The sequence below is a fragment of the Caretta caretta genome, chromosome 5, assembly GCF_965140235.1.
Source record: "Caretta caretta isolate rCarCar2 chromosome 5, rCarCar1.hap1, whole genome shotgun sequence".
Classification (NCBI taxonomy): Eukaryota; Metazoa; Chordata; order Testudines; family Cheloniidae; genus Caretta; species Caretta caretta.
Window position 1 is genome coordinate 96,446,903 of NC_134210.1, and position 21,953 is coordinate 96,468,855.

The 21,953-nt window shown below is 43.0% G+C and overlaps 1 protein-coding gene across 7 annotated transcripts in view; it reads right to left on the reverse strand.

Moving 5' to 3' along the window:
- Positions 1-21,953, reverse strand: part of VPS13A (vacuolar protein sorting 13 homolog A) — a 315,178-nt gene that overhangs the window by 208,483 nt on the left and 84,742 nt on the right. For all 7 annotated transcript variants that reach the window (XM_075128708.1, XM_075128710.1, XM_075128707.1 and 4 more), the window contains exons 21-23: positions 16,133-16,265; positions 14,772-14,889; positions 2,369-2,507 (exon numbers count right to left, since the gene is read on the reverse strand). In XM_075128708.1, the coding sequence (XP_074984809.1) occupies positions 2,369-2,507; positions 14,772-14,889; positions 16,133-16,265 (390 nt within the window). The remainder of the gene's footprint in view (positions 1-2,368; positions 2,508-14,771; positions 14,890-16,132; positions 16,266-21,953) is intronic.

The following is a 21,953-nucleotide window of genomic DNA, read 5'->3' on the forward strand; positions in this document are numbered from 1 at the left end:
GAAAGCGCGTTTCTAAAGGAAGAGGGAAAACCCAGGACTGTAATGTGTGAGTGGTATACAATCCAATCTCTCACTCTGAGTAGGAGGAGGAATAGCCTGTTGGACAACGTGGTGCAGTTGTGGGCAGACTCACTGGGGACTGAATGTGGGATTGATGTGTGGACATCAGTACCGAAGGAAACAAACAAATGTTTACAAGCAATCAGTACCAGCTGTCTGCCTAGAAACCGCATTGGTGGCTTTTTCGCAGTCAGTGCCAAGGTGAAAAATGGTGGTGAGTCCAGGGCTGCAATGGTATGTACTCACACTGGTTCCAAGAGTGGTCCTAGAATTTGCATAGCTGAAGGGGATGGTCCATGTCCGTTTGTAATAGTGGAGAGTCCAGCACCAAGAAGCACAGGAGGTCCTTAGTCACCTCACAGGTCTCTGGCATTGTCAACACCAACAAGGCTGACAGCACTCCACTGTGTGGCACTGCTGAAATGGAGGCAGGTTCCACAATTGAAAGGGTAGTTAGTGCTGGTCTCAACAATAGCAAGGATGGCACTGGAGTCAGCGACAACTATCCATCGGTATTGGTGAACACTGAGCTGGGTCTCGCACTCTAACCTTGATACCCAAGCAACTCTGTAAAGTATCAAATCAGGGAACAAGACTCTGAAACCTTTTTGGTGGCAGAGGAGGTATTCTTTGCGCTAGTTGTCTGAGGCTGCTTCCAAGTCTTCTGCCATTTGCTCATGGAACCCACAGAGGAGGGATATCATTTCCTTCGATGCTCCAATTGAGAAGGAGACTCAGACAAATCAAGAGACGTGCTCCTAAAAGGAGTAACATCTGTCCTGACAGTACCCCTATTAAAAAGTCTTCAGCTTTGGTGCACTGGGTACGCCTAAAGTTAAATGGCAATTTGCAATCACTTGAAGAAAAGCAGAAGATTGCCCATCCAGCATGTGCTAGACTTTTTTATTGGTATAGAATGAGGAGAGGACTAGCTTCTGAAGCCTGTGGTACAGAAGCAGGGACAATGCAAATTATCACCTTATTGTGAAAATACACTACCAAGGTTCCAATGACGAAGTCCTCAGCTCAAATACATTGCAATCAGATGTCGGTATCTGCCTAAAAAATGCACCAGCTGAAAGTGGCTAGACAAGTGAGCTGAAACTTCTGCTTATAGCAAGAATAAATTGCTTGCTTTACTATTACCTCAACAGCTTTACATGCGAAGACTGGTGACCTCCTTCTCCATCTAATGGGGCCCATGGTTGAGATGGCAAACTAGTATAGGCAGGTGGAGACTGCTTCTAAATGCAAAAGACTGCAAGGGAGCAGCACAAGAGGCTCAGAGCTCTGGTCTCTTCTGGAAGTGGGGAACAGTAACCACTGTGTACCGTGGAGCAAACTGCGTAACAAAGTGGCAGGGTCCTGAAGACAAGCAGAGAGATTCCCATCTACAACAAACTGACCTGGACCCAAATTTAAATCTTTTAAAAGGATTTATTTTTCTCTGTAGCTTAGGAAAAGCAGGACATCTCGAAACTTCTTGTCACTGGTTGCCAAGATGCAGTTTTCACTTGGTTGTGTTCCTAAAGGGGGAACCCAAACCATAACAAAGTAAATTATAGATTTGTTCCTGACTCTTCAGCTGCACAGCCAAGGTAAAACCGGAAGTTCTACTGACTAAAGCACATTATGTAATCAAGACAAGAAACTCTGCGGAATGAAAACTCAGTTAATGGAGTTTGAGGTAACTGATTAAAAACTGCTCATTCGTTAAGAGGGCAGTATCCAGTTAAATCTGGGTCAGAATTTTTGTTTTCTAAAAATTAACTATTTATATAACTTAAAACTAATAGAATTATTTCCATGATTTTGTTTTAACTGAAATACAAACAAGGTTTGTTTTGTTTCTTTAAAATGAGTTGCAACCCAAGCTTTGCAGTAACTACTAGCACATTAAAACCTGAATGTGAATTTAAGGAAATAATTTTAAACAGAAGAAGTGAGAATAAACAATAGACAATAAACAAAGAAATTAACTGTTGTAGTGAAAAGTAAACTAGATTTCAAATATTATTTAATTTTTACCAAAGTAATATACTAGCAACCTAGGTAAGGGTATTTTTAAAATTATATGAAAATATTTGATAATTACGGGGTTAATCAAGCTAAACTTCACCAGGCAGTCACACTACAGACACAGTATAGTAACGTCTATGAGCAAAACTTGTATTTTTTCTACAGAGTAGAAACTTGACTGTGATTTTCAAAGGGTGTTGGGGATTTAACTCCTGTAAGCGCCTTTCCAAACCCAAGTCTTATATATTTTAGTAAACTATTTTTCTACCATTTAAAAAATTTAGCTTACCTGAGTTGGCTTGGGAGCAGACATGGTAGCAGAACCACTTTCTGGTTTAGGAATGCTGTCAATTAGCTCCAAGATACCCATCAGCTTTTGATCAGAGATTTGAACAGAGAGCAAAGGCAGTTGTCCAAAAATTTTGAATCTGTTATATAAATAATTTCCATTATTTCAAATGGCTGTATCAATTAAAATGCTGCATTCATTTTCTTATTACTAACACCATACTTACTTGGCAGCAAATTACAAAAACAGAAAAAAATACTAAATGTAAGATATATTTGAGGAAAAGTTATTTAATCTATACAAAACTGTTGCTGAACTCATCTTCCAACAGATATCTGTGCAATTCTAAGTTCCCTACTGCTACCATGTTCTGTGAAAGGAAGACTCCAAATACCAATTTTAGGGGTACTTTACCCACTTCTGATTTCTCATGTCCCACAATCAGGAAATCCTCTCTGTTACTTACTTGTTTTATTGTATTATTTATAACACATCACTTAAATAGTATTATACTTACGCAGTACTTTATGAAGTAAAACACATTATCTCTATCCCAAGCAGTGTGCAATCTAGCACTCCAATCTAACAAAGCACTTAAGTGTTTTGTTGGGTTGGGGCTCTAATATAGGCAAAAAACCTAAAACAGTATATGGGGCAACAGTTCAGAAAAAGTTGAGACAAAAGAATGTATGAAGAATTTCTAAAACAAGTCAAAGTTAAGCAGGGAGATGTTGGCACACAGGAAATGGGACTTTTCCAAACACAGGCCTTGATCCTGCAAAGTCTTACACACATTTAACTTTAGGTACTGCAAGCAGACTGATTTGAAGTCATGTGGTATACCTAAGTATTTGCAGGATTAGGACCATAAGGACAAGCATAATTGGGTGTGAACCAGAGACTAAGAAAGCAGTTTGAAATCAATCAAGATTTTCGACTCTTATAATCTAGCTACATCTGCTTCTCAGATTAAATATAGAACTGCAACAACCATTCCTCTTCATTTTTGGACAAGCCAATCTCTTTGAACTACACTGAAATTTCAAATTGAATCACCGGGTCTCTAGGTCTGACCAAGTCATAGATTTCTTTCTGTAATAAGAATTTTTAAGAGTTCTTCTTCAGTACTGTCCATAGGTTCAATATTTCTAGAGAGACATTTCAAACTGCCTTTTTGTCTCTTCTATTTTTGCTTTGTCCCTTGGGAACTGGCGAAGTCTATGATCACTACCTGACCTGAAAGTACTTGCCCACCTATTGCCTAGGTGATCTGTAATCCAAGATTCTTAATAGTTACCATTGCTCCTGGATTTAAAGATAGCAGAAGCAGTCAGAAGCTTTTTAGCTTTTGACTTAAAAAGAAATTGTGCCTTTCCTTGAAAATGAAGACTGACTTAGTCTTTGTTACCATTAGCTACTGTGACGTGCTTTAACTATGAGCCCCCATCTGTGTCTGTATTCAGCAAGCATACTATATACAGCTTTTATTTTATAGGTTTTTGGAATACATTGAAGGTTTGAGATGACACATTGCTCACAGAGTGTTCGTACACAGAAGGTAAAATGACTGATAAGCAGCTGATGAAGCATCAGAAAAGAAGGCAATGAATAACAGCTGCAGCAGCAGAAATTCTTGTAGGAATAGCAGATTGAAGGGGACAAGGAAGGGGAATGGACCAGCAGCCTTACAGTGGAGAATCAGTAGAAGACATACCCACAGAAGCAAGTTAACCAGAACTGGGAACGGCCAAGAGATCTGGGGTATAAAAAGACCCTGGATTTTGTGGATGAAGCAAAACTGTTGCAGAGCTGCCTAAGCTCTGCATTAGGGCTTATAATTGAGGCAATGTGCTGATACCATCTGGCAGGCACTTTGCCATGGATACAAACTTCATAGATGTAAACTCCCTGCTCAAGGTATGCCATCATCTCAGCATCCCTGAAGAGAGAGAGGTTTAGATCCCTCTCTTACCTGGGAGGGGCGGGGGGTCTTTAAGAAAATGGATAACCATTGTGACATTGCACTCTATATGATTTTATGAAAAAAGGCTAATAAGTGTGAATATAATGTAACTGGAATATGCTTCATGCAAAAGGTCTCTTGTAAGGTATCATTACAAAGCATATAATCTACTGAGTGTGGTCATCCTATTTGTATGTATGTATCATTCTTGTATCTGAAACTAGAAATATGAAATATAACTCTGAGGTCCTATTGTAATTATGCAAATTACATATGGGCCATTAATGGCAGTTTGGAATCTTGATGTCTCCCATTAACCAGGACAATTGACTGTAGATGGCTCTGTTTACTTGCAAGACTTCCTGTGAGTCAAGCCAGGGAGAATGAAGGCTTGGGTCATGCCACTTGGTACTGGAATCCATCTTAAACCTGTCGCTTTTCCATTTAGAAGGAGGGGTGGGGACCCAGAGAGACAAGATTCCCGCCTTGTGCCAAAGCTATAAAAGGGGGTGGAACAGAACAAAGGGGGCTGCAGTCATGAGAAATCCCCTCGCTACGACCTGAGCTGAAACAAGGATTGTACCAGGGAAAGGATTGGGCCCAGACTAGGAAGGCATCTAGTCTATGAAAGAAGCTTACTGGAACATCTCTGAGGGTGAGATTTACCTGCATTTAGTTTCCTACTGTATTAGGCTTAGACTTGCGTGTTTTTGTTGTATTTTGCTTGGTAATTTACTTTGTTCTGTTATTATTTGGAACGACTCAAATCCTACTTTTTATACTTAATAAAATCACTTTTTTCTTATTAATTGACCCAAAGTAATTAATACTTGGGGGAGCAAACAGCTGTGCAAATCTCTCTATCAGCGTTATAGAGGGCGAACAAATTTATGAGTTTACACTGTATAAGCTTTATACAGAGTAAAACCGATGTATTTGGGGTTTGGAACCCCCTGGGAAACTGGATATCTGGGTGCTGGAGACAGAAGCACTTTCTAAACCATTTTCAATTAAGTCTTCAGTTTTGGGGGGACGTGGTTCAGACCCTGGGTCCGTACTGGAGCAGACTGGCATGTCTGGCTCAACAAGGCAGGCTTCTGAAGTCCCAAGTTGCCAGGGAAAACGGGCTCACAGGTAGTCTCAGCACATCAGGTGGCAGTCACAAGGTGGGTCTCTGTGACCCAACCCATCACAACCATCTCATGCAAAAAGAAGACCGGCTGTCAACTTTGGCATGGAAGGCTGAAATGGCAGCTAGATGTACCTTTACTGAAGAAAGAGCCACACCATATTATTTCAGAAGCAGAAGGTGTTGTAATGAGGACTGCATAGGCAGAATTCCATGTTGGGAGGACCAGATGGAGAATCACTTCCATTTTGCAAAGTAAGTGGTCCTGGTAGAGGGTTTTCTACTGCCCAGCAGGACTCTACAGACTCTAAGCAAGCTTGCTCCTCAGGATTCAGAGATGGAGCTTACAGGCCGTCAGATGGAGAGAGCCGAGGTTTAGGTGGAGCAGCTGACCATGGTTTTGAGAGATCGGGTCCGGGTGTAGTGGAAGCAGGAGCGGGGTCTCCACCCAAAGGCCTATGAGGGTGGTGAACCAATGTTGCCTGGGCCCTGAGAATGATCAGCACCCGATTCCTCTTGATCTTCACCAGAACCTTGTGACTCATCAGAATAGGTAGAAAGACTTAATAGGTGTCCACAAGAGACCATGGGGCTGTGGCCTCACAGGGAGCAGAACAAGTGGAATTTCCTGTTGTTACAGGTAGCCAAAACATCTATAAGGGGAATGCCCCACCATTGGAATGTCCCTTACCATGTCCAGATGAAGGGACTACTCCTGGTCAGAGGAGAAAGTCCTGCTGAGGTGATCCACCAGCTGGTTCTCCACTCCCAGAAGGTATGATGCTTCTAGATGGACTGAATGTGTTATGCAGAACTCCCACAGTTGGACTGCTTCCTGACGTAAGGGGGAAGCGTGCACTCCGCCCTGCCTATTCATGTAGAACATGGCAGTCGTGTTGTCCATGATAACCTAAACAACCTTGTTCGTAAAGTGGAGCAAGAATGCTTGGCAGGTGAGGCAGACTGCCCTGAGCTCTCTGACATGGATTTGAAGAAGAGCTCTTCTTGAGGCCATAGACCTTGAGTCCTAAGGGACCCTAAGTGGGCTCCCCAGCCGAGCGCTGACGCGTTGGAGACTAGAGATATCGACGGTTGAGACTGTGAAAAGAGTTCTCATGCACAGACCTCACGGTGGTTCAGCCACCACATCAGTGAGCCGGAAATGATGATGCCTTGAAGGTGAGTATACCGTGGCCAACCAGGGTTGGTGAGGTCTGAGACATAGCTTCGTGTGTTCTACTAAGTACATGCACAATAGCGTGTGGCCCAGAAAACTCAAACACTTCCAAGCTGCCATGACCGAATGTGTCTGAAGGGACCTTATCAGGACCATGATTGCCTGAAACCTATCTTCCGGAAGCAGGACCCTTGCCTGCGTGGCATCAAGATTGGCACCAATGAACTCCATCTGTTGCACAGGGATAAGTGTAGATTTCTGGGCATTTATCAGTAGGCCTAGTGCCCCGAAGGTCGATTGGATAAGATGGATGTTGGGTTCCACCTGAGCTCCGGACTGGCCTCTGACAAGCCAGTCGTTGAGGTACGGGAATAAGTCTACTGCCCCTTTTCCGATGAAAGCGTCCACCACCACCATACATTTAGTTGAAACCCAGGGGGCGGCCAACAGACCAAATGGAAGCTCTGTGAACTGGTAATGCGTGACAAATCTTAGGAACCTTCTTTGGCTATGGAAAATCGATATGTGGAAGTATGTCTCCTTTAAATCGAGGAGGGCATACCAATCTCTTGGATCCAGTGAGGGAATGATGGAATTCAAAGAAACCATGCAGGATTTAAGTTCTTGAGATAGCAGTTGAGACAACACAGGTCTAGGATAGGTCTGAAACCACCTTTGGCTTTCAGGATTAGGAAGTAATGGGAATAGAACCCCTTTCCTCTTAAATGATGCAGAACCTCTTCTATGTCTCCCACCTGAAGGAGAGATTGGATTTCTTATTACAATTGCTCATCAGAAGGGTCCCCTGAAGAGGGATGAGGTGAAGGGGTGGGAAGGTGGGATAGACAAAAACTGGAAGGTGTATCCCACTTCTATTGTGTTGAGTACCTAACAATCCAAAGTAATGTGGGTGTAGGCATTGAAGAAGTGGGAGAGTCAGTTGGAAAACAGAGGGGTAACTGGATCCGGTATTGTGGGGACTGAGATTTCGACCTTGAACAGCTCGTCAAAATGAGTGCTTTGAGCTCCCCAAGTGTCTGGGTGCGGTCTGCATCGGCCCTGTTAAGGTCAGTAGACGAGGTCTATGCCTGAACTCCCTGCTCTTCCTCCTTTGCAGGACCTTTTTTGGCTGGCTGGGCAAAGTAATGGCCAGTCTGTTGGGGCCTGTCATGTTTCCTGGATATCATTGGGGTATATAGTCCCAGAGATTTCAGGGTCACCTTGGAGTCCTTAAGACCATGGAGTCCGGTGTCTCTTTACTCTGAAAAGAGTGAAGACTCTTCAAAAGGGGAGATCCTGGAGGTTTTGTTGTACCTCCTGGGGAAACCGGACGACTGCAACCACACGCTTCTGCACATGGTCACTATCATTGCCATGGATCTGGCTGCAGAATCAGCTGCATTCAGGGCTGCCTGCAAGGCGGCCCTCGTCAGTGTTTTCCCCTCCTGAATCGGTGAGGAGAACGCCTATCTGGCATCCTGGAGGAGCAAGTCCTTAAATTTTTGCATAGACTCCCACATATTAAAGTCATAGTAGCCTAAAAAAAACCTGTGATGAAGCTACTATAGGGGGTTTACCCCTAGAGGACAGCATTCGTACCAGGCAGTGGCTAGGGGATAGTTCTCTGCTGTTCTGAGGTACAGACGGTGCAGAGTCCTGAACCTCTTGGGATGCAGGAACTGGTAGCAAAAAAACAGGTTTCTGGCTGCTGCAAATGCCCCTGAAGTAGACAACACTGCAAACTAACCGGCACACTGTCTGCCAATGGCAATGCCTCTAGTGCCAGAGTCAGCAGGGCCTGTGAAGGTACTAGAGCCGGTTGTATTGGCTATTGCGGTGCTGGAGAGAAAGAGCAGCCCAACAGGGATCTCACTCTATCCCGGTCCCTATGCCTGCTTGCCTTTGGCATCAGAGATCAGTTCTTGTGCTATTTCTGGTGTTACTTCTTGGGTATTGTGGATGAAGATCAGTGCCAACACTCACGACCAGTGCGGGACGTGCTGTGCACCAAAGCTGAAGTTCTTGGTGCTGAGACTCAACATGGTTCTGAAGCAGATCTTAGGGCTGGCCTCCATGAGAAGGACCTTCAACCTCTCTTCCTGGTCCTCCCTGGTGCAGGATTTGAAGTCCCTGCAGATCTGGTAGGGTCTTTTCTGTGAGGTTCCCCCAAGCCCTGGAGACAACTTGAGTCCAAGCTGCACAATGGCATCGACTTGACGCAGGAAGCACAGGGCTTGAAGCCCACTGACTGAGGCATGCCCCAGCAATGGGGAACGGATGAACCTCACTGTGCATGGAGATGTTCAAACAACTATCTAACTACTAAAAACTAACACACTCCACTACAATAACTATATACAGTTATAAAGAGAAAACCACTAGGAAAAGTGCCTGAGCAATAAAAGTAGTTCCAGTAACCATAATGGGCAGTAAGAAGGAACTGAAGGGGAGTGGGTCAGCAGGGCCCTGTATAGCGGCTCTATGTGTACGTGGCACCAGAGGGTGCTGGAGCCAGCCCAACAGGTATCACTGGGGAAAAAATTCCAGCAACTATGCTCAGGACATGCACACACCTACACTAGAATGGACATGCACAAGTACTCAAAGAGGAACATCTGTTCTTTGACCCACAGTAATAGAGTCATACACTGTGGTTGCTATGCTACTTCCAGGTGAAATTCAATGGGCTGGTTCCTATCTACAAAGATTAAAAACACCTATAATTCAGTTCTCAGACACTGTCTCTTCATCTCTGAATTACCAACCACCTGAATTTGTCTGGAACTCTTCAGCTCTTTCTTGTCAGGTTGAAATTCAAAGTAAATAAAGATAGGGTATATTTAATAGCAGGTTTTTACCTCTGGTTTCACTCTTATCTCAGAGATATTCAAGTCTGTCCATATTTAGAAAGAATGCTAAGACCTCTCTTTATATCAGCTTTTATTTAACTGTAGACAGTGGAACTTCCAGCATTCAACCCACTCCCTACACTTTCCACATTTGATTTCAAAATTCTGGTGAGGAAAGATGATTTCATTATGAACAGGAGTACCTTGTGGCACCTGAGAGACTAACAAATTTATTTGAGCATAAGCTTTCGTGAAACAACATTTCTCAATCTATAAAGATGGAAACTACACGCAGATATTTTGGTTATAAGTGACTTCTAAATGTGTATAATAAATAACCAGATTCACTATAACCGGATTAAAAAAAAAAACATTTTACTGTAGAGATCAGCGTATTATAGCAAATATACAACACTTCAGATGCACAGAAATGTAGAGCTGGATAGGACCTCAAGCAGGAGGCAGGACCACGTACACTAGACCATCTCTGACAAGTGATTTGTCATAAAAACCTCCAATAGTGGGGATTCAACAACCTTCCTTGGAAGCCTACTCCCATGCTTAACTGTCCTTAGAGTTACAAATTATTTCCTAATTTCTAACAGAGATCTCCTTTGCAGATTAAGCCCCTTACTTCTTGTCCTACCTTCAGTGGACATGGAGAACAATCAATCCCTGTCCTCTGTGTGTAACCCTTTTGGAGATGGTGCTCTTGAAATACCACACAGAGCCTCTAGTGGACTCACCCCTGGACTACAGCAGCAATGGCTACAGATGCTCTGAACTCCATTTCCTAAATTGCTTATTATCCAGGGTGGAGATAGTGTTGCTAGCTAGTTCTACAAGAACCAATCATAAGCAGAACTCAGAGACAAAGGGTTTGGTTTTGGCTGTGTTGGGAGTGTAGCAGGAACAGAAGCATCACAGCCAGGGAGGATTAGTCTACCCTACACACTCCTACCCAAGAGAAGACTCAGTCCTTTTGGAATTTCTGGGACCTTGAACAGTGTCATCTCAGCAGAGACCAGAAACCCTAAAGGCTCTGAAGAGTCAATCTCTTGTTCAATCTCTTCATTAATGATCTGGAGGATGGTGTGGATTGCACCCTCAGCAAGTTTGCAGATGACACCAAACTGGGAGGAGTGGTAGAAACGCTGGAGGGTAGAGATAGGATACAGAGGGACCTAGACAAATTGGAGGATTGGGCCAAAAGAAATCTGATGAGGTTCAACAAGGACAAGTGCAGCGGCCTGCACTTAGGACGGAAGAATCCAATGCACCGCTACAGACTAGGGACCGAATGGCTAGGCAGCAGTTCTGCAGAAAAGGACCAAGGGGTTACAGTGGACGAGAAGCTGGATATGAGTCAACAGTGTGCCCTTGTAGCCAAGAAGGCCAATGGTACTTTGGAATGTATAAGTAGGGGCACTGCCAGCAGATCGAGGGACATGATCGTTCCCCTCTATTCGACATTGGTGAGGCCTCATCTGCAGTACTGTGTCCAGTTTTGGGGCCCCACACTACAAGAAGGATGTGGAAAAATTAGAGTGTGTCCAGTGGAGGGCAACAAAAATGATTAGGGGACTGGAACACATGACTTACGAGGAGAGGCTGAGGGAACTAGGATTGTTTAGTCTGCGGAAGATAAGAATGAGGGGGGATTTGATAGCTGCTTTCAACTACCTGAAAGGGGGTTCCAAAGAGAATGGATCTAGACTATTCTCAGTGGTAACGAATGACAGGACAAGGAGTAATGGTCTCAAGTTGCAGTGGGGGAGATTTAGGTTGGATATTAGGAAAAACTTTTTCACTAGGAGGGTGGTAAAACACTGGAATGCGTTACCTAGGGAGGTGGTGGAATCTCCTTCCTTAGAAGTTTTTAAGGTCAGGCTTGACAAAGCCCTGGCTGGGATGATTTAATTGGGGATCGGTCCTGCTTTGAGCAGGGGGTTGGACTAGATGACCTCCTGAAGTCCCTTCCAACCCTGATATTCTATGATTCAAGGTTAGGCTACCAAAAGCCAGCCTAACTGCACACTGGAATCCAAACTAGAGAGCTACAAGAAAAATCTTACCATCCTTGGCATAAATAATTTGTAAGAACATCCCTTTGTATTAATTTTGCTATTTTGTTTTAAGTCTTCCACTGACTTCAGAGCTGCACTACCCATCAAAGACTGAGCTTAAACTCACCATGTGCCTAGGCAAGTGCTGGGAAGGAGCACAGGGTTGGTGGTACATTTGGGAGCGATAGAGTTTATGTATTGTTGTTTTTGTCTTTTATTATCTTGATCCCTTATCACATTATCCCCCGTCCTGGGTTTCCCGTTCCTAATAAATTCCCAGTTATTTTTTCATTAGTCTGGGAATTGTGATAGCTATTTTAATTTTTGTGCTCTGACTGACACTCCTCTATAAAAGATTGCTTGTTAAATATTTCCCCAAGGGACAAGCCCTCTGTTCTCTGCATTAGGATGGGTTTCCTTGGGTGCAGGTACCAGCGCCCTTAGAGGTGAACCCAGGACCCATAACCCTGAAGTGAAAAGGGAGAAGGCTGCAGCCACACTTCAGGGCTGGGCTACATTGATAACAGTCCTTAACATATTTGAAGACTATCATCAGGTCCCTTCTGAGTCTTCTTTCTTCAAGATTCACCATGCCCAGTTTTTAAACAACCTTTCCTCATACGACAGATTTCTAAACCTTTTATCATTTTGGCTGCTCTCCTCTGGACTCTCTACAGTTTGTCCACATCTTTCTTAAAGCGTGGTTCCCAGAACAAGACAACACTCCATCTGAGATATCCCCAAGACTGAGCAGAGCAGGACAATTACCTCCCGTACAACACTCCCGTTAATACACACAAGAACGCCAGTCCTCTTTTTCGCACCTGCACACTGTTGGATCATATTCAATTTGTGATTCGCTATAGCCCACAGATCCTTTTCAGCAATACTACTACTACCTAAGCCTGTTATTCACATCTTGCAGTTGTGCATTTATTTTTTCCCTTCCTAAGCGTAGCACTTTACACTTGTCTATTGAATTTCATCTTACGGAATTCAAACCAATTCATCAAGATCCTTTTGGATTTTAATTCTGTCCTCCAAAGTGCTTGCAACCCCTTCCAGCTTGGTGTCATCTGCAGATTTTAGTCATACTCTTCACTCCATTACCCAAGTCATTAATGAAAAAATTGACTAGTACTGGACCAAGGACAGACCCCTGCAGGCCCCCTCTATATACATCATCCCAGTTGGACAGGGAGCCTTCTCTGATAACTTCTCTGAGTATGGTCTCTTGACCACTTCTTCACCCACCTAATAGTACTATCATCTAGACCACATTTCCGTAGTTTACCGATAAGAATATCATGGGGACTGTGTCAAAAGCTTTATTAAAATCAAGATAAATCACATGAAAAGCTGTCTCCTATCCAGCTGGCCAGTGATCCTGTCAAAGAAGTGAGGTAGGCTGGTTTAATATAATTTGTTCTTGACAAATCTTATGTGCTATTAAAGGTACGATGCCAATTACACAGGACAGAAATCTAAGATTTGTAAATACAAGACAGATTTCTTCTAAGAGACAATTGGTAAAATACAACTTGACCGTTCCCCTCCCCTCATCTTGACTTCTCTTCCCTGCCACAATTCTCTCCTCTTTCTCCGTAGTCACAGATACAGAAGTTGCCAATCTGCTGTCCTCCTCTAACCCCTCCAATTTGCCCCAGTGAGTCAGTGACCCTATCCTATCTCATTCCATCTCCTGATCTCCCTCATGCCCACTCTCATCTCCCCCTTACTCTTCTCCTTAGTTTCTCACTATCCTGTCTCTTTCCCCTCACAATACAAGCATGCTTTTGTCTCTCCCACCTTAAAAAAAACATACCCTTGGCCCCACTTGTCTCGCCAACTACCACCATCCCAAATCTCCATTCTCCCTTTCATCTCGAAGCTCACTGAATGCGCTGTTTACAATGAATGTCTAGAATTCCTCTCCTTCAGTTCCATCTTGGATCCTCTCCAATTTGGCTTCTGTTTCTCCTCCTACCTCTCTATTCATTCTTTCAGCATGTCCTTTGGCGGTTCCTCACCATCCCCAATGCAGCTCTCTTCTCTTCTCCCTCCACACCTTATTCTCTGGGTATTCTTATTCACAAACATAAATTCAACCATCATCTCTGTTCTCATGACTCCTGACTATTACCTTTCTACTCCTGTTTCCTTCTGTCCTAATTCAAGTCTCAGCCTGTCTCTGACATCTTACGGATATTTAGCAGTCTGCACAAGCTCACTATGGCTCTTCCTCCCAACCTCTCAAATCTTCCCCACTACCACCTTTCTTGGTCATTGTGGCCACCACTACCATCTTGCCTGTCGCTCAGGCCTGTAACCTGGAAATCATCTTCAACTTGGACCGCTGTCTAGGCCCTCGTATCCAGACTGTCTAAGTCTTCCACATTTTTTTCTATGTAACATCTGTAAGGAATGGACTTTCCTGTCCAGCCACAAAGCTGAAACTCTAAACCAGGCTCTTATCTCAATTACTGCAACATCCTTTCCTCTGTCCTTGATAAATGCAATCTTGCCCTGAAAATACACACCCAGAATCAGGGCTGCCCTTAGGTATAGGCAGCATACAAGGCTGCGTAAGGCACCTGAAAATTTGGGGCACCACTGGGTTTAAGTGTCCACCCTCCCGCCTCTTCCTGTAGGCTCCCACAGCTGGCTGCTGCAGCCTGGTGACTCTTACTCCGGAGGGGATCTAGTAACTTAAAAGTGAAAAAGCCTTTCAGCCTGCCAGACCTATTAGCACAACACTGAAACTGTTAAAGAGCCATTCAAGTTGTAATAAGAAAAGGAGGACTTGTGGCACCTTAGAGACTAACCAATTTATTTGAGCATAAGCTTTTGTGAGCTACAGCTCACTTCATCGGATGCATTCAGTGGAAAATACAGTGGGGAGATTTATATACATAGAGAACATGAAACAATGGGTGTTACCATACACACTGGAATGAGAGTGATCACTTGTAAATTGTAAATTCTTTGAGGCAGGGACAGTCTTTTTGTTCAGTGCCTCACACAATAAGACCCGGACCATTTGCATGATAATATAAGTAATAAATAAAATTAGAGGAAAAAAAAATACGATAAATATTAAACTACGCTTCCTTAGCCATAATTCATTTTAAGAATTATAGTATAATTGTTCCTTGCAGGGACTATTCCCTTAAAAAGGCATTTATTATGAACATTTACACAACAGAAAGAAAAACATACTTAGGCATTCTTGCATCAGTGACAACCATTGCCCTGCTAAATTCCACTTTCACATCCATAGGCCGCAAGATATGTTGTGAAGAATATTTTAGCTTACGAGCCTCCTTCCAATTTTCATCTAGTGAAAGGAAAACAGTTGTATTACTTATTTTAGGCCACAACAGATTTCCCCAATACATTGAATACATTGTGAAACTGTGTTCTGGAGCTGGGGAAAGTATAGAATAAGGAAGGATAAGGGAGGAAAACCAATGTTACTTGGCTAGATGCCAAAATCACAAATGAAATTCTATGGTCTGTACAATATGAGCCAGACCAGGCTTGGTAATCTTGAGACCTTTCGGCCTCAAAAGTCTATGCAGTTGTAAGAAATCAAAAACTAAGAGTATGTCTACATTACAAACCTAAGTCAACCTATATTAGATTGCTGCAGTGGTGCATGTCCACACTACCATCCTTGGGTTGGTGGTGCCCGTCCTCACCAGGAGCACCTCCAGAGACCTAAGAGGGCAGTGTGGGGAACAGAGAGCCTGGTCTCTCAGCTCTGCTGGCAGCTCCCTGCCAGGAGCCGGGCTGCCCCACAGACTCCCGGGCATGCTCCTCCCGCACCCAGCTTCCCATTCCCTGCCGAGAGCTGGGGAGTGAGCCGCCTGGGGCTTCTCACCACTGGGGAGTAGGGTTCAGCTGCCCCAGCTTCTTGAGCCCCCCACTCTACACCAGGAGCGGGTGGGGGGCTGCTCAGGTTTCTCACTCTGGCTCCCAGCTGGGAGTGGGGTCCAAAGCCACCCCTGCTTCTCGCCCCATGAATCGAAGTCACCTGGGCTTCAGCTCCCAGCTGGGAGCAGAGTCTAGCCCAGCTGTCGATGGGAGCAGGGGCTTTCTTGTCAATTTCATGGCTCCTGGGACACAGTATCTACACATTCCCACCGTTGTAAATGCCCTAACTACACCAACATAGCCTTATGCCTCTTATGGAAGTGGAGTTAGTATGTCGGCACAGTAGGGCATTTACAACGGTGGGAGGAAGGCTGTAGTGTAGACATGGACATAATAAGGTCAACATAAGCTACTTTATGTCGACTTAACTGTGTACTATAGACCAGCCCTAAGGTTGCGCAGCTTGGTTGTCAGGCTTAATTAAGGACTTGGGAAATTCACTGTGTGTAGATGTGTGGGACTCAATTTGCAGTTTTAAAAATATCTGTCCTAAAGGCAATCAGGGCCTAGCATGTACTCATCTGTGGAATTGAAGAACAAAATGTACTGGAAACTCAATTGTTTGTTAAAAATTGGCATACTAGTTACCAAAAAGTTTTTTTCAGTTGTTCCAACAAAAAGCAATTCATGTTGTGAATACTTACGATGTTTGCAGTAAAGTAGCTGTATACTGCTGAGTTGAATATCAAAGCTATCATAAGCTCTTGACATGATATCTTCAATGGTGCTTTGTCCTACTTTGAGATCTGACACATCAGAACGACTTTTACTCATCATCTTAAAAAAATCACAAAAAATAAAATAATTACAATCAGTTTAAAAATTTTCAAAGCACTGGTTACACAAATATTCAACTTCTATCATGATTAGAGGTCAAAAATCAAATAATTTTAATAAATAACAGGATCCTTAAGACAAATATACCACATCAGACCAGTAATTTATGTAGTGCAAAATCCTGCCTCTAGTCATAGCCAGAATTAGATACTTTTCAAGAAACCCCATAATGAACTACTATGAAATAAGATGCCCATAGGAAAAATTGCTTCCTAAACTTCTATTAGTTAGTGGGTGACTTTTTCCCTGAACCACGAGGGTTCATACTCTTTATAGCTTATTTTATCTAATGTTATTGTGACTGTTAAACATACGACTGTCTAATCTATTTTTTATCCTGCCAAAATAAACTCTCAGTCTCGATGATAAAATGTAGCAGAGTTACACAATTTGTAATTAATCCATGGAAATATATTTCCTTTTATCAGTTTTAAATTTCTGGACCTTCAATCTCATTGGCCATCCTCTTGGTCTTTTATTGCAAAAAATGATTAACTTAGAAACGTCCAAATACCCTCAGCACCATTATGTATCTTCATGCTATCCCCTCTTACTCACCTCCTAGCTAATTTAAGTAGTCCTCATCTTTTTAATCTCACCTCATAAAGAAGTCCTCCTATGCCTCTAATAATTTTTGTCATCTACTTTTAGAAACCTTGTATTTCTACCTACTTCTTTGAGATGGGTTAACAATCTTGAAATACAATGCAATTATGAAGTTCTACCACCATAGATTGATGTAATAGCGTTGTAAGTTTTCAATATTATTTTCTAACCCATTCTTCATACATACTCACTTTTTTTAAAAACCATGTCAAGTGGCAGGACAAGAACAGAAATGATGATAAATTCATGATAAAATTTAATCTGTAATGTAATTAAATTTAACATTCTTATAGGGCAGAAAAATACAAAAGAAACCCACCAGAGACGCATTTAACTTCAAAAAGCATCATTACAGAAAAATGAGAAAGCTAGTTAAATGGAATTTAAAAGGAACAGTCACAAGAGCAAAATGCTTGCAAGCTAAACAGAAATGTTGGTAAAAAAAAAAGGCTCAAACCAAATGTATTAAAAAAAAAAGACCAACAAAATGACATCATGGCTAAAGAGAGAAAAAGAGGCAGAGACAAAAAGACATCCTTTGAAAACTGCAAGTAAAATCCTACTGAGGAAAACAGAAAGGAGCATAAACTCTGGCAGATCAACTAAAGAAGTATAATTAAGCAGGCTAAAAAGAATGTGAAAGAGCCACTACCAAAAGACACAAAAGCTAACAACAAAATTTTTAAGTACACCAGAAGCAAGAAGCCTTCCAAACTATCAGTGGGCAACTGGACAATCCATGGGCTAAAGGAGGACTCAAGGAAGACAAGGCCATTGTGGAGAAGTTAAATAAATTCTTTGCATTGGTCTCCACTGCAGAGGATGTGACTGAGATTCCTATGCCATTCTTTTTAGCAGACAAATCTGAGGAACTGTCCCAGATTGAGGCATCAGCAGAGGTGGTTCTGGAACAAATTGATTAACAGTTATAAGTCATCGGGACCAGTTCTGAAGGAACTAAAATACGAAACTGCTGTACATGAACTGTGGTACATAGTCTATCACTTAAATCAGCCTCTGCCCAAGATGACTGGAAGATAGCTAATATAACACAGATTTTTAAAAAGGCTCCACAGGCAATCCTGGGAATTACAGGCCAGTAAGCCTAACTTCAGTACCATGAAAACTGGTTGAAACTATAGAAGAAGAACAGGACTATCAGACACAGATGAACACACTATGTTGGGGAAGAGTCAACACAGCTTTTGTAAAGAGAAATCATGCCTCTCTAATCTATTTTTTGAGGGTGTCAACAAACACGGACAAGGGTGATCCAGTGGATATAGCGTACTTGGACTTTGAGAATGCCTTTGATAAGGTCCCTCATCAACAGCTCTTAAGCAAAGTAAGCAGTCATGAGATAAAAGGGAAGGTACTCTAATGGAAAATTAACTGTTTAAAAGTAGGAAACAAAGGGAAGGAATAAATGGTCAGTTTTCACAGTGAGAGGGGTAAATTACAGGGTACCACAAGGATCAGTACTGGGACCAGTGCTGTTCAACATATTCACAAATGATCTGGAAAAAGGGGGGTAAACAGTGAAGTGCCAAAGTTTGCAAATGATACAAAATTACTCAAGATACTTAAGTCCAAAGCTGACTGCAAAGACTTACAAAGAGATTTCACAAAACTGGGTGACTGGGAAACAAAATGGCAACTAAAATTCAATGTTGATAAATGCGAAGTACAGCACTTTGGAAAAGAATCCCAACTATGCATACAAAGAATTCTAAATTAGTGGTTACCACTCAAGAAAGAGATGTTGGAGTCAACATGGATAGTTCTCTGATCCACTCAGTCTGCAGCAGCAGTCAAATAAGCTAACAAAATTTTAGGAATCATTAGGAAAGGGATAGATAAGACCGAAAATAGCATAATGCCACCATATAAATCCATGGTACGTTCACACCACGCATCACATGTACAGTTCTGGTTGCCCTATGTCAAAAAAAGATATATTAGAAATTAGAATTGGAAAAGGTACCGAAAGGGCAATAAAATGATCAGGAGTATGGAACAGATCCCATATGAAAAGAGATTAAAAAGACACCGACTGTTCAGTTTAGAAAAGAGATGATTAAGGGTGGGGAGGAATATGATAGAGGTCTATAAAATAATGAATGGTGTGGAGACAGTAAGCAGGGAAGTGTTACTTACCCCTTCACATAACACACCAGAGGTCACCAAATTAAATTAATAAGCAGCAGGTTTAAAACAAGGAAGTACTTCACGCAATGCACAATCTGTGGAACTCATTGCGGGGAGACATTGTGAAGGGAAAAAGCATAACTGGATTCAAAAAGAATTACATATTCATGGAGGATAAATCCATCAATGGCGATTAGCCGAGATGGTCAGGGGGGCAGCCCCATGCTTTGGGTGTCCCTAAACCTCTGACTGCCAGAAGCTGGAACTGGATGACAGGGGATGGTTCACTCGATAATTGTCCTGTTCTGTTCCTTCCCTGACACATCTGACACCAGCCACTGTTGGAAGATAGGATACTGGGCTAGATGGACCACTGGTCTGACCCAGGATAGCAATTCTTATGTCTTCTATTTGAAGCAGAACCCAGCAACCAGCTCCATCAGCACTGGTTCAGTTTCAGTCTTAAGTATGGACATATTAGGATGGAAAATCAATTAATTCCGAAGTGCGTGTATCCAGGAATGCCTGTGATCACAAACTCCCAAAGCGTCTGTGGTGCAATAAGACTGCCAGTGATAAGCATAACCTGAACTTACAGTTCGACCACCGTAAGCATTCTGCTAGAGACCGATCCAGTGGCATTTGATTAGCAAGGCGGCCACATCCCTTTGGGATTTCCCATGATGATGATGCAGTTATGAGTGCTCAACACTTTTGTAAATCTGATCCTTGGTGTCTCACATGGGGCAACCAGAAATTAGGAACAAACAATCAGTAGTAAACTGTGAACATTCTCATTTTAGTGTTTGTCTTAAGTGGTTAAGCCTTTGTGATTCTGGGAAGTCTGGTGGCAGAGGAAGGAACAGACTGTAGTTCTCCAGGTTAATAACTTTTTTTACCCATATGTTGCAATCCCTTGCCTCATTCACTACACGCTATCCAATATCCATAGCAGAAGAGACCATGGTCCGACATACAACAGTCGTATTTACTACACAACTGATTCATTCATTCTAGATGAACTTTGGAGTGCTTGACTTTGAAACCTTAATGATTTTTAATGTATTTTTTTATGTAATTTCCTATGTTTAAAAAAAAAACACTGAAAAATGAGATTCTACTATGTGGAACCATATTGCCCCCAACACGGGTTGTCAATAGCGTTAGGACCTTTAGATCCACAGCACAGACTTCTGCCACTTAAGCAAATGATGTAAATGGCAATCAGTAGTAGGCTGTTATTTTCTACGTAGAACAGCCACAGGAGCAGAGGAGGAGCGAGAGAGGGGACACATATTTTGCCAATTAATTTCACAGCTATTTGCTGACAGCAGAAGAATGTAGATTCAGGACTCCTAGATTACGTATCAGGTTCTGGATAGAAGTGTGCATTAGTAGTTACTGACCCTACTGCCAGGGCTCCAGTCCTTCTCCCTCTCTACTCCTTTGCAAGCACTCCTTACCAGCTCCTTTCCCCTCTGCTTCCTTCCACTCTCAGGCTCCTGCTGCCCCCACTCCTCTGCATTTCAGCCAGGAACCAACAGAGGGAGCATTTAGTATTAATGCTGCGAGTTTGTCACAGAGATCACGGAAGTGATAGATTCCATGACTTTCCGTGATTTCTGCAGCAGCCCATGCACCTGGCTCAGGAGCAACTCAGGGAGCCCGTTCCAGGTACACCGGCCGCTGCTGGGGCAATCTCGGGCCACCGCGCCCTCACGCCCTCCCTCCCCCCGAGCAACAGAGTTTGGGTATGGGAGGGGGTAGAGGCACAGGACAGGATGAGGCAAGCTCTGGGCAGCATTTACCTGGGAGGCTCCCCGGAAGTGGCGACATCCCCCTCGCTCAGCAGCTAGTGGGAGGCATGGCCAGGAGCCCCCCCAGGTAAGCTCCACCCAGAACCTGCCCCAACACCCTAACCATGCCCCAATACCCTACCCCCTCCCACACTGCAGCTGGGTCACCCTCCCCCAGCTCCCTTGGGTAGGCTCCCCCCGCTGCAAGTTTTATTAACTCGTATTTTTAGTAAAAGTCATGGACAGGTCACGGGCCATGAATTTTTCTTTAATGCTTGTGACCTGTCTGTGACTTTTACTAAAAATACCCGTGACTAAAACATAGCCTTATTTGGTGCATCTTCTGCCAGCTGTCAGGTCCTGTGCCTGGTGCCACAGCATCCCCCAGTATCCAGGTGAAGCTCCTGAAGGGAAGTGCTGCTCAGCCCCAGAAGACCTGGTATGGTAAATGCCCAATGCATATGGAATATTCAATGAGTTTAAACTTCCAAACTCTAACAAGTCTCTACTGATCATGTACAAACAGAGTTTTCATAGGCTTATGCTTAAGCCAAAGTTTTCATGCAGGTAGCTAAAAGGAACATCCTGCGGCGACCACACTGTCAAACATCAAACCCTTATTCCAAAAACACGGAGGTGCTAAAGCTTCTCAACAAAGTTATTTTAAGATTTTTTTAAATATGGGCAAAACATTTTCCCCTAATCTTGTTCTCAAAAACAGGTAAACCATTTTAGCTGAAAGAGTGAAAAAAATTCAGCCTGAAACAGATACCCAGCATGCAAAATTTCAGCCCAAATGATTATTGTTTGGCAAAATTATAAGCAACAGCAAACAGTCTTACAATGAGAAGAGTCAAGCAAACTTAATATGCAGTGCTGCCAGCGTCACCTATATATAGTTTAAGAACTCCTGATATATCTATATATATCAGGGGTTCTCAAACTGGGGGACCCCTCAGGGGGTCGCGAGCTGTCAGCCTCCACCCCAAATCCCGCTTTGCCTCCAACATTTATAATGGTGTCAAGTAAATTAAAAACACTTTTTAATATACAAGGAGGGTCACATTCGGAGGCTTGC